This window comes from Chlamydomonas reinhardtii, chromosome 10, assembly GCF_000002595.2.
Source record: "Chlamydomonas reinhardtii strain CC-503 cw92 mt+ chromosome 10, whole genome shotgun sequence".
Taxonomy (NCBI): domain Eukaryota; kingdom Viridiplantae; phylum Chlorophyta; class Chlorophyceae; order Chlamydomonadales; family Chlamydomonadaceae; genus Chlamydomonas; species Chlamydomonas reinhardtii.
Window position 1 is genome coordinate 2,595,507 of NC_057013.1, and position 12,629 is coordinate 2,608,135.

Consider the following 12,629-nt stretch of genomic DNA (forward strand, 5'->3'; position numbering starts at 1 on the left):
ACAGGTTGGCGCCCGGGACGTCGACACGCGTCCGAGCACCCGTCGACGGCAGGCCGCAAGCGCCAGCTGCACACACTTTTTGCTCCAATTAACATCCAGGTGACACGACCTTCCGCTATCTTCAGCTGGTCATACACCGCCTGTTCGCTGGGCGAGTCATGACTGAGTGGACTTGAGCGTAATGGGCGGGAGGGATGGCAACCATCCTGCCAAAGATGCTGCTCGCGGAAACGTTACGAAGGTCTCGGTTTTGAACCCACTCGGACTCGGGACGCTCTGTGGCCGTAGAAGGCGGGGCCCTGCACGCCCTGGGCGCGTATCTGCCCTTGACAGATGCAAGCCTTAGGCCCATGTTAGCTGATCGGCGCAACGTTATCGACACGCGCCCACAACCGCAGCCTGCAGGCACACATTGACACTTTCCGCCTCCTTTCCGCCCTGCTGTACATACATGTGACCATGACAGTGACATGCTACTCTCACGTTGCCCGCCGTTGGATAAGCCGTGAGCGACTAGCGTGGGCACGGCTGGCAAGAGTTTGCCTTGGCTGGTTACCGGCGCGGTGTCCATGCTGCAAAACATCGTCGGCGGCTGCTGACGCCAAGGCGGCCACTACGGGCGTGGCCGCTGCCGCTGGCTTGCAGCTGGCGTCAGCGCAGGAGGCCGGCAAGGCGGCTGTCGCGGTCCGTGGGGTCCGTGACAGAGAAGGCGAGAATGTGCCATGCCTTGCACTTGAGGGCAATTAGTCAGACAGGCCTGACGCGAAGCCAACACACTAAAATCAGTGGGCAGAGTGGCAGCAACGATGGCGCTGGCCCCTGTCAGCGGTAAAGCCGTTACACTCACACATGCCGCATGGACGTGCGGCCGGCCGGCGGGGGCGGGGGGCTGACGTCGAAATGCCGCATGGACTCGAACCCATGTCCATGACGGTCCATGACGCTGCCGTGGAACGGTTAAAGCGCCACCATTTCACGTCCTTTAGTATGCGACGCAGGCTTGGCGGATAAGACTCGTGGCCCAGGTATGTTTACGAGTGGGAGTGTTGTTAGGATGCAAGGGCGCCCTGCACCAGAGCAGGGGCACCCGGGCACCAGAGGGAAACCAGGCCATACCAGACTGACTGCCGCCACCACCTCAACCGTGCATCTATGATGTGGAATGCCGACCTTTTCTACCGTACATCTGCTTCCACAATTCAATAAGGCGGCAGGGAAAACTCGGGCGGCGCGAGAAGCGACCAGGTAGGCCGCAGCACGGCAGCAGTGGGGAGTGTGGGGAGCTCCTGCTGTTTGGTTGATTGCTGGCTGTGATTTTGCTTGGCAGCGGGACGTGGCTGGACGCATGGCGGGCCGTGCCTGTACGAACCGACCCCGGCTATGTCCGGGAGATGAGGTAGACGCTTGCGGCCTCAGACTAGAGACGTGGCGTGGGCGCAGCCCACTTTTCCCATGCGAGGAAAACCAACATCGGTATCTTGTCTACCATACAACACGTGTCTCGGGCATGACGCCATGTGTCGAAGTCGATGGAGTCAAGGCCTAGCCGCAGCATGCCACAGCCCCACGATGTAGAGCACCGCGGCCTGGTAAGAAGTTGGCATCAGGGGAGGCATCAGGCAGGAATCACATGCCCTAAGCAAGACCTGGCAAGACTGAGCCAGTCCAGTACTTGCATAAATATGGATGGACAAGGTTTGTGGTAGGCGGCTTGACCCCGCCCCTGACCCTGTACCCAAGACCTGCACCGGGTTGAAACCAACTGATGCCCTACACAGAACGTGCCAACCTGACCCCGTGAACCCGAAGCCGCATCTACTAAGCCCGAAGCCGCACCTACTAAGCCCGAAGCCGCAGCTACTAAGCCCGAAGCCGCACCTACTAAGCCCGAAGCCGCACCTACTAAGCCCGAAGCCGTACCTACTAAGCCCGAAGCCGCAGCTACTAAGCCCGAAGCCGCACCTACTAAGCCCGAACCTGCACTCGAACCCGGAACCTGTGCCTGCCTACCATACTACTGGATGGCACCGGCGAAGCTAGGGAGCTGCCGTGGGCCCCGCCCCGCCGCTGCTGGCGCCTGCTTCTTGGCGGAGACCCGGCGCCTGTTGTGGCAGTCCCGGCACAGGTAACCGCGCGTGCCCACCCATACCGTGAACGTCTTCTTGCACCCCCACCCCCCCGCTGCAGCTGCGGCCCGCCGGCGTTGCCCGGGCACGCAGCGCGGCGGCCGCCAGCTCCTTCGGCTCTGGCGCCCACATGCCCTCGCTCGCCATTAGCCGCCATTTCATGCTGCGTGGCGGCCGCCCGCTCCTTCGCCCACATGCCCTCGCCGTTGGCCGCCATCTCGCGCGCCTCTTCGGACATCGTCCCAATACGGGCCCGAGGAAATCCGGGCGCGGGAACAAAATGTTGGGCGGGATGGCATTTCTCCGCACAAGTGCACTTCACAGGCACGGAGGGAAGGTATAGGTGAAGCATGCGGGTGAGGAGTCCTGGCAAGGGCAACACTTGCGGGTATTTAACTATGCGATTTTTGCAAGGAGGCGTCAGTCTCGAGCCTAAACTCGGACGTATGGGCGATGAGCCAGCTCCGGAGGTGATCGTGCTCGTGACGACGCTTTAAAGTGCCTGCTAATAGTGTAAGTGTCGCATATGTCTACAACCTCTAAGGTACGTTTGTTCATTCAGCCCTCTAGATGGGCAATTCCAATGAACGGATACTTGACAACAACGGTCCCTGTGAATCTCGTGGGTTGCAACTCCGCCGAACCCGCTGAAGGCAGCGTGGAGGCAAAATGATGCATCATTTACAGTAGCAGCGCCGCTGAGGGCCAAGGGGGCCATCAATGGCGTTTCTCTTAAATTGCCTTTCTTGTCGTCAGCCTGAAAGCTCTGACGGTAACTCTGCGGCGAAAGGGTCGGAAACTGGTGCCAGAGTCCGTGGCGTGAGAGATTGCGCTCCGACATTGTCCCCCGTGGCTCCGGATTTCGTACTTTCCGGGCCCAGCGTTGCAAACGGAGCTACAGTTTCCATCAAGAATGTGTTATCGGCTTATAACTCGGCACAAGGAGCGGCATCCGGCTCAGCGCCCGAGATGCTGCCACAACAAGGGACACCGACACCACGGGCCCACGCCGCGGCGGACCAGGATCGGTCTGGGGCTGTGGAGCGCGTGTCACCCATGCAGATGGAACACGTAGATGACAACCATAATGGCGCAGCCAGTTACAGCATGCCCGTGTGCCCCGTCAGACCCGGTTTAGTCATCCAGACGGCGGCGCACCTCCTCCGCAGCTTTTCCATCGAGGGATCGTGAGTTGCTGTGCGCTGGTGCACTTGACTTGACTTTGGTATAGGGGGCAGCAGGTAGATCCCTTGTGCACCCGGCCGCGCTTCACCTGCTCCGACGGTTTCCAGCCACCCCTTATTCATCCCGGCCTCCTTACCCTCGTGACTCGGCAGGATGGATGCTGGCGCGACCTTGGGCGCCCCGACCGCCGGGGCAGACACGCCAAGGAGTTCGCACAGCAGCGCACTTACCATGGCGGTAATACGCACGGTGATACTGGAGCCTGCCAATGGTGGCTCCAACGAGACGCCGTCCGCTGAGCAACCCCAGCAACAGCAGCAGGCGCAGTCGGCCGCGGCAGGCGGGGCCGGCAGCGACAGGCGGGGCGACGACGCCCGCATTGCTGATGTGGGTCAGCCAGACAACACACCTGGCCTGTGCAGTTTCAGCGAAGCAGCCACCGACGCACTGGCCGGCGGTGCGTTGGACACGACCGGCGGCATCACTGCTGCCGCAGAAACCGCGACAGCTGCTACAGCTCCACCAGCGGCTGGGGCTGTAGCGGCTGTGGGAGCAATGCGCATGAACAGCCAAGCGCAGAGGCCCATGCGTGTGCGTGGCGGGCATGCAAGCGTTGATGGCGCAGGTGGCGAGTCGGAGTTTGTTGCTGCGGGCGTGTGCGCAGCAGCAGACCTGGCGTGTGCACTGAACACGGAGGACCTGACAGTGGATATCCAGCGCAGCGCGGCCTTGCTGCTGCAGCACCCGCCCGCTGGCGCCAGCACGACCATGCGTGGCGGTGGCAATGCCGCCAGCGCCGGCTGTGAGGCAAATGCTGAGGCAAGCGCTGCTGTCGGCATGCAAGGCCAGCAAGCAGCATCGCCACCGCAGCCGGTGCAGCCGCCGCCTGCGCATCCGCCGCCGCGACAGCAGCAGCAGCAACCACATCAGCAGTGTCAGCGCCAGCCTTGTAGGCCGGTGGCAGTGGTGGCGGACGGCGCTCTGTCGCCCTTGGCGGCTGCGGCGCTGCAGCCGCACAGCAGTAATGCTGCTTCCGGTACTGCTTCTGATCGGCTGCCTGGCTGCAGCGCGGCTGCTGCGCTGGCCGCAGCGGTGCCGACGTTGCCAGTCGGCAGTGCACACGGGGACGCCACGGACACAACGCCAAACCACAGCCCACAAGCCCACGCGACTGCTGGGTTGCCGCAGTACTACCTCGGGAGCGGCGGCGCTTACGGGGGCGCTGGCTTTACCGGCGACCAGCGGCAGGCGGTGGGCCGCCTCATGAACCTGGCGCAGGTCCGGGGCGTCGTGACCGACCTCCGCGTGCTTCACATCCGGCCCGGGGCCGCGCTGCTGCTAGGTGGGTTCGTGTTGGAGAGCGCAAGGAAGGGGCGTGTATGCGATGCGGTGCGACCTTCGTGGCTGCTGTGTGTGTGTGTGTGTGTGTGTGTGTGTGTGTGTGTGTGTGTGTGTTTGTGTGTGTGTGTGTGTGTGTGTGTGTGTGCACAGAGCCCGGCAGGCAAGGGGAATGTGTGTTTTTGTGTGTGTCTGAGGGCTGTTTACCGTTCCCAGTCAGCTCACGCTACCAACACTACGACCCGCCTGCTGGCTCCCCAGGCCGCGCCCCATCTTCCGATGCGACGTTCGTGGCCCGCTTTGAGCGAGGTCTGCCTGAGCAGCTGCTGTCCCAGAAGCTGTTGCTGCAGGCGGCAGCGGCGACGCACGCTGAGGCTGGATGCGCGCTGCCCCGTCACCCCAACGTGGCCACGCTAGAGCAGGTGAGCAGTGCCCACGATCACTGCCAGCACTCGCATTCATGGTGCCTTACATATGGCAGGTGCCTTTTGGATGGCCACGCGCGCTGCAGCTACCCTGTGCGGGTGGTCTACACATGCATGGCTCCGGCCTTGACACACTACCGGCACGGTGGTAATAAGCACATTCCTTACAGCAGCAGCTTGTGTATATTGCATCACGAATCCTTGCTTCCCGCGCACGCACAGGTCCACGTGATTGCGCTGCCTGCGCATGTGTTGGATGCACCTCCCCCAGCAGCAGAGGCCGCTCCCCAGCCGCCCTCCTCTACTTCCTGTTTCCTCGCGCAAGTGCCGCCTGCGCGTTCGCCCGCCGGCGCCGCCAGCGTGCTCGCCTCCGTATGCACTGGCAGGTTGATGCCGGTCGCAGCCCTCGCAGCCTTCGGCTCCGCCGCACCGCCGCCGGCCGACACCCGGACCACAGGCGGCCCGGCGCCCCTGACCCCCACGTCCATCTCGGGCACGCGCCATCACGCCCTTGCAAGCGCTGCGCACGCCAGCAATAGTGGCAGGGGCGGCACCATTGGCGGAAGCACCGCCGGTGGTCTGCTGCTCTCCTGTTCCGCGTCCCATCCTCAGTCACATGTCATGCAGAGGCTGGCCAGCACTGGCGGGTACGCGTACGCGACAGCCAGCTCGGCCGCCATCGCGGCCACGGCCGCGTCTGACGCGCTCCTGGCCACAGCTATGAGCATTGCGCTGGAAGCTGCCGACGACGCCTGGGGTCTGGACCCGGACGCGATGCTGGCGACTCGCGCACTGCAGCAGGCGGAGGCGGTGCGCGGCGCCCCCGCCGGAGTCCCCAACTCGCGCAGCCTCGCGCGCTTCCGGGTGGGGTCCCTGCTGAGCTGTGCTAGCTTTGCTGCCGCGGGACCCGCGGCAGTCGGCAGCGGTGCCGCTGCTCCGCGTTCACATGAGGCGCAGCTTGGCTCTGCTGCGATAGCTGCTGGCGGCGTGCTTCGCGACGCCACCGGTGGCGCCTCCTCGGGCCAGCACCGCAGCAGTGACGACGGGGTTGCTGGAGGCGGCGAGGACGGAAGCTCGGGGGCCCTGAGTGGCGGCGACGGTCACCACACGGTTACCGGCGGCCGGCTGCGTGACTTGCTGCGGGGACCCACAATGCGCCTGCCAGCCGTCGTGGATGCACTGCGCGCCAGCGACAACCGCAGCGCCCACGCGTTACCCCTCGCGGGCGCTGCTGCGTCTGCATTCCTGGCCTCAGCAGCGACATCCCTCCAGTCGGCGCCGCCGCCTGCAGTGGCGTCTTGCGGAGTGCCCATGGACTCGTACCCGCCTCAGCAGTCGCAAACGCGACTCCATGCCATGGCAGGCCCGGGCGGCGCCGCGCCTGCTGCGGCCTCGCCGCCAGCAGGCGCACCAGACCCACTGGCGGCACCGCCTACGCCTGCGCCACAGCAGCAACAGCAACAGCGTCTCCAGATCGGCTTTGTAACGCTGACGCTCACAGAGCTGTGTGACGGCGGCACACTCCAGGAAGAGGCTAAGCGCGGTGCCTACCAGTGCTCACTTGCGGGCCTGTCGGACGCCTGCTCTCCGCCGGGCGTAGGAATGGCCCCGGGCAGACCAGCAGCCGCGAGTGCCGGCGTGTGGGGTGGCGGTGGTGGCGGCGGCGGCGGCGGCTGCAAAGTGTCACTGGATCCAGAGAGGGTGTTCAGCAACGCTCAGCTCGCGGCGCGGCTGGATAAGTTCTTGCTGACGGCGACGGAGGTGGCGCGGGGACTGCAGCACCTGCACGAGTCGTTGGGTGTGCCGCACGGCGACCTTGCCCCACGCAACGTGCTGCTGCACCGCTGCGCGCCGGCAGCGGCGGCCACTGGATCCAAGCGCAGGCGGCCCGGGCCAGGCGGAGTGACGGGTGTGGCAGCTGCCAGCAGCGACCGGGAGTCGGCGGCCGCTGGTGAAGCCGCAGCGGCGACCGAGGCCTGCCTGACTGACACACGTGGCTATGTGGCGAAGCTCGTGGGGTACGGTCGTCTCACAACGGCTGCCGCCACGGCGGTGGTGGAGCCCGCGCCGCCCGCAGCAGCAGGCAGCACTTCACACCTACGGATGGCGTCAGCAGAGGACACCCTGGACGGCGGCTCGTCGCCCGCCGCGCCCTACATTGCGGCTCTGCAGGGCCCTCCTTCGGGAGCTGCTGCCGCGGGAATGGCTGCCAGCAGCGCCCCTGCAGCGGCTGCCGGCAGCGGCGCAGGCTGGCTCGCGTTACCGGGCGCGTCGCCCATGGGCCGTGGCGGTAGAACCCGCGCGCAGACCGTCTCTCTGGCCGCAGTCGTGGCTGTCGGCCGGGCGGAGGGCGCCGCCGGACCTGCTGCTGAGTCGGCTGCACATGTTGGCCTCCTAAGCGCCAACCTGTTGACCGGCAGCCCTGGCGCCGCTGCTGGCAGCTTCGCCGGCTGGAGCGGCAGCGTGCGCGCCCTGCCCAGCTGCCTTCAGCTGCCTGGCGCTAGCGGCAGTGCTGTCATCGGCACCGGTGGCGGAAGTGCCACCGGAATCGGACCGCCGCCGCCAGCGCCAGCAGCAGCAGCAGCAGCCGCGGGCGGCCACCCCAGCGGCTACCTGTTGCACTCGGCCACCTCCATCACTCGGCTACAGCAGGTGCAGGTGGGGCTGTGGCGCGACGTGCACTGCCTGGCGCCGGAGCGGCTGACGGACCCGACCAGCCCGCCGTCCACCGCGGCCGATGGTGAGCACGGGAACCTTGTGCTGTATGCGGTATACGGTGTATGGTGTTGTGCTACGTTATCCTTTCAGGACATGGACTAGCTAGCAGATGATGATAGACCACCATTTCCGCAACACAGCACTACAGCCGGAGGTGTGATAGAACCTGACCGCCCGACCGTATTATGCCTGTGTGCTTTGATCAGTGCGTCATCACCTGGCTCTGTTGTTGCCGCCGGGTGCATGCAGTGTACGCCCTGGGAGCGATCATGCACGAGATGGCCTACGGCGAGGCGCCCTGGGCCGGCATGAGCGCTGGTGAGTGCACTGCTGGCTGCTGCTGGGTGGATGGCTGAGAGGTTGCACGTGGTGACGTGCGTGGGGTCCTTGCTTGATTGCCAGGAGCGAGACTTTGAACTTGCCTTTCCCGTGTTTGCGCTTTGCAGTATGTGTGGCTGTGGGCGCGGCCACCGGAGACATGCGCATCACGTGCACGCAGCCCCTGGCGCTGGCCTGCATCACCGAACTCATTGAGCGCTGCACCTCGCCGGAGCCTAAAGAGCGGCCGTGCCTGGCGGAGGTGCTGGTGGCGCTGACGGCGGCGACGGAGCAGGCGGCGGCAGCGCGGGATCTAGTGGTGTTGCAGCGGCAGGAGCGCGAGACGCGGCGGCTGGAGGCACTGCTAATGGACTCATCTTCTTCAGTGGCAAGTGACGACTGGTGAACGAAATGGCGATGGAAGCAAAGGTAGTATATGTGCAGCATGCGATTAAAGCTGTCCATGGATGGGGATAGGTGCAATAAGAGTTGAAGAGAAACTGACGCCCGTACCTGCACGGCCAGCGAATCTTGCTCGCATCTGGAACACTTCTTCTACAAGTGCCCCATAACATATGCATGGGCCGTCATGTGATTACCGTATGTGAGTGCTCATGTTACGGGATGTGTTTTAATCATGTATTATATATAAATGCATGTGCAGCGCATGTTACGCAGCCAGCTGTCAGGAGGGCATTGCCGTTTCTTGTATGGGAATGAAAGGGCCTGAGGGTGAGCACAGAACGGGGGAAAACATCCGCTCCGCTGGAAGCGGTTGCTGGCGCGGGCTGGCGTGAGGTAGGCATCAAGCCTAGCCTAGCCCTGCGCTGCGCTGCTTTTTCAGGGTCCCAGCGATCCGTATGTTCGTGTTTACATAATGAGGGAGGAACAAAGCTGACAAAGAACGGATGCACTTGGATTGACAGCGGTGGCTTCGCACAACCTGCTGGTATGGATGAGTGCTGGCCGCGCGAGGGCGTTTGTTTTGAAGCTCGTGCTCGGTGCTGCATGTACATCGAGGGCTGCTGGCCAAGCATACATGGTGCTGACCAGCTGGCTGCCCGCCGCAGTAATTCGCAGCAATGGAATGTTGGGTCTGGGTCTGGTAGGGTCAATCACGACATTGTTGACACTTGACAGGATAGGGCTATTCAGCGGTTGCTATGAACAACGCATGCAAGAAAGCATGGATTGAAATGTTGCGGCAATTGAAATGTTGCAGCAATGCATGCACACTTTGGATCAATAAATAATAGAACCCCCACCCTTGAAACACACGCACACGCGCCCTGCGAAGGGGTCTCTCCTATTCTGTTCTTGGAAAGCGCTGTTTTCGCGGGCACTTACTTCATCTCAATGTCCAGTTGCATACTCGCACCAACCCAGCCACCATCCGTCCGCAAACTTGGGCTTTGTTGTGCGTGTGCGTGCCGTTCAGGTTCGATTTTGTGGCGTGATGAGAGCTGCCTCGCCTGGTTAGTGCACGTGCTTGAGTGCTGTGCTTCAGTAGGGTGTGGCTGACTTGCTAGCACTCAACGCGTGGCAAGTAAGCACGGAGCAGTTCTTGGTCCTGAATTGCGTTTTGAGGATGCTTCCTGAGGCCCGCTTCGCCCTGGCGGATCCGTGGGTTACCTCAGTAGTTGTGCTTCAGCCATTCCTGGATTGCTGAGGAGGGTGGGCTTGCATCAGCGCAGCCACCCCTGCGCGCAGTCCCAGAACACTGCGTGCGTGCCGCCGCATAAGCTTGAATGTTGATGAGGCCTGTATCGCACAGGTTTGAAAGGGCTAGCTTAGTATGTGAGAAACAGCATAAACGGCAACGCTACTGTTGTCTGATCTTAATGTACTGTCTGAATGGAGGTCGAGACCCTAGTAATGTCACATATGCCTACGAGCGCATTGCATGTGCCAGGGGGGGTCGGCGTGGGGGGTCGGGTTGTGTGGCGCCCGCCTAATGGGTGCGGATGGCCCCCCGTCTAAACAGTATGCTTTGTTGGTCGCCTACGGCTTCTGCGCGCCATGCGCCGTGGCAAGGACTTGTGCGTACACGACATTGGGTTCGGCTTGGATGGACATATACCTTGGATGCCTTCGGACATTTGGCACTGCTTGCTTCATGAATCGTATGGGGCTGTAATCTTGTACACCGTGGAGCTAGCTAGCCGCGGTGCCTTATTATTGTCGGCGGCCCGGTTTGTTTGGCCCCGCCACATACTGGCATTGCAGGGGAAGGCCCTTTTCCATTGTGTCCTGTATTCTGGCTGCAAGTGTGCTTACATGGTGTCCTAGGTCTTATCGCTTGAGGTTGCGTGCACGTGGCGATGGTGTCGCGCAAGCGCGGTTATACATGGTGACGTGCGGAGTATGCGGAGGGTCCGACACCACGTCAAGGTCAGGTCACGCCCATAATGCGTCCGTCTCTAGGCACAACAAATAATAACTGCGTACGGAGGCGGGCAGGATGCTTTGGAGTCGCCGGCTGCTGCCGTACTTATCTACCGCTCGTCATGTTCGGGTGGGCTTCTGGGTGGCCTGTAATCTGGAATTCCTGGGCTCTGCTGCATCCCTCACCTTACCAAACATCATCACTTGCCACCATCGCGCAACGTATGCTCAGCATCTCGTCCAATGAGAACCGCAAATCAGCAGTCGCATAACTTTAACCGGCACGTTTATTAACGAGGAGTGGCTCTGCTGTGGCGCTGTGCCGGCATCCCGCTACGGTGCACTGCTGCGCAGCGCGCTCTTCGACGCGGCCTCCTGCGCCTTGACCTCCGCTCGCTTGGCCGCCACAAAGTCCGCGTACGGCAGCGGGTGGTGCGACCAGCAGGACTTGGAGTAGAAGTCCTGTGCACAGGTCAAATGCATGCATGCCGCCGTGGAGTGGCAAGCTAACGCTTTGAACGGATGGTGGGCATAGGGTGGCGACTTGGCATGTAGGTCACGTAGGCAGCCACACGCGCAAAACCCAGAGCACAACTGAGCCCCGCACGCACGTATGCCGTATGCATGGCCTGCAGTGGCACCAGTCACCGCCGTCACACGCATCTTCCGTGGCATCCCAGCGGCCCAGACGGCCGGCGGCCTGCACACATCATTTGGCACATACCTTGACCTTGGGCACGTGCTCCTGTACCAACACCTTGCCCCGCTCCTTCACCGCCCCGTGCTGCATGCAGCACGCAGGCCGCGGGTAGGTAGGGGAAGAGGGACCGGCGCAGGGTGATTCTACGTCCATGGTGCATAGGTTGGGTATGACGAGGGCGCGTGCGCAGGACAAGGGCCGGCACGGTTACAACGCGCCTGTGCCCGGTGCACGGCCAAGCGGTGTATGCAAGCAGCCTAACTAACGGCAGGGCTTGCTTCCCGGGCAAGCCGCCGCCGCCGCTGGTGCGGAGGACCCGAACAAACCGCGTTCTCAGCCGCCCACAGCATCTAGGGACCCAAAAATGACTAGCACCCCCAGAAACACCCAATCTCCCGCCCGAGTGGTTCTTTCTCGCTCGCCGCTCCCCGAGGAGGCAAGCCCTCATTTAACGCACGCGCTACCCTGGCAGCGAAAGCGTTGACCTCGCCCATCATCGCCCGCCGAGCAGCCCCGCACGGCAATACGTACGGGCAATACGGTACTTGCATTATTCCCAGCAGCCACCGACCCCCGGCCCGCACCCACCTGCTCCAGGATTGCCATGACGCCAGTGTGCCCCATGTTGCGGGCCCAGTGCCAGGGCCGGTCGCCGGCATTGTTGCTGGCGTTCACTTTGGCTCCCAGTCGGAGCAGCTGCTGTACGCCCTCCTCCCAACCCGACCAGGCTGCGTGGGTGTCAGGACCACAGGGCCGCCAAATGACTTGCCACAAGCACGCCTCCAGACGCGCTCAAGCGTAGCGTGCAGCCCCAGTTGCCTCTCAGTTCTCCCTGCGACCAGGCCCGCACCCCCACCAGCCCGCCCTCACCCGCGTTATGCAGCGGCGTGTTGCCGGCCGCCTCCACCTCGTTCACGTCCAGGCCCTCGCCGACCACCAGCCGCTCGACCAGACCGCTGTCCCTCAGGTTTACTGCTCGGTGCAGTCGCATCGAGCCCACCAGGCCGCAGCCGCGCGTGCTGCCGCCGCCGTCCTGCTTGGCGCCCGTGGGGCCCGACCAAGAAGGCAGGGGCTGATCGCCCAGACTGCTCCACCAATCCATCGTTAGGGCAGGATTTGAAGTTTCGTGGCAGGGGTGTTGCAAATGGTGGCAAGGCAATCGGCGGCTGGGGTTTGGGGACTCGGGCTGTTCCGTCTGCCTGGGGCCGGCCCATGGTCTGCCTGATGGCGGCCAATTCCAAGAAATCCACGAAGTGGAGGACTCCACTATGTTTGTAAGGCACGCTTGAATTGACACAGAGGTTATTGCTGCGCCACCCATGGCAGCAAGCGCTATCGCTCGCAGGAAGCCGAGGCAGTTGAACCGGCACGCTGGCAGATGCAAGCAGACGGCGGCAATACTTTTGACAAAGTTTAGCGCGCTGGCATAACTTG

The 12,629-nt window shown here is 63.0% G+C and overlaps 2 protein-coding genes across 2 annotated transcripts; one reads left to right on the forward strand and one right to left on the reverse strand.

Moving 5' to 3' along the window:
• Positions 1-2,665: 2,665 nt before the first annotated feature.
• Positions 2,666-10,660, forward strand: CHLRE_10g437201v5 (uncharacterized protein). Its single transcript, XM_001690528.3, has 6 exons — positions 2,666-3,313; positions 3,464-4,653; positions 4,911-5,071; positions 5,297-7,814; positions 8,042-8,110; positions 8,239-10,660. Exons 1-6 carry the CDS (start codon positions 3,096-3,098, stop codon positions 8,514-8,516), a joined length of 4,434 nt encoding a protein of 1,477 aa, XP_001690580.2. The 5' UTR covers positions 2,666-3,095; the 3' UTR covers positions 8,517-10,660.
• A 9-nt stretch (positions 10,661-10,669) lies between these two features.
• On the reverse strand, positions 10,670-12,455 carry CHLRE_10g437250v5 (uncharacterized protein). Its single transcript, XM_001690341.2, has 4 exons — positions 12,066-12,455; positions 11,784-11,923; positions 11,220-11,279; positions 10,670-10,957 (listed from the first exon to the last, which is right to left on the reverse strand). The coding sequence occupies exons 1-4, from the start codon at positions 12,295-12,297 to the stop codon at positions 10,829-10,831; spliced, it is 561 nt and encodes a 186-aa protein (XP_001690393.1). The 5' UTR covers positions 12,298-12,455; the 3' UTR covers positions 10,670-10,828.
• Between the last annotated feature and the right edge of the window lie 174 nt (positions 12,456-12,629).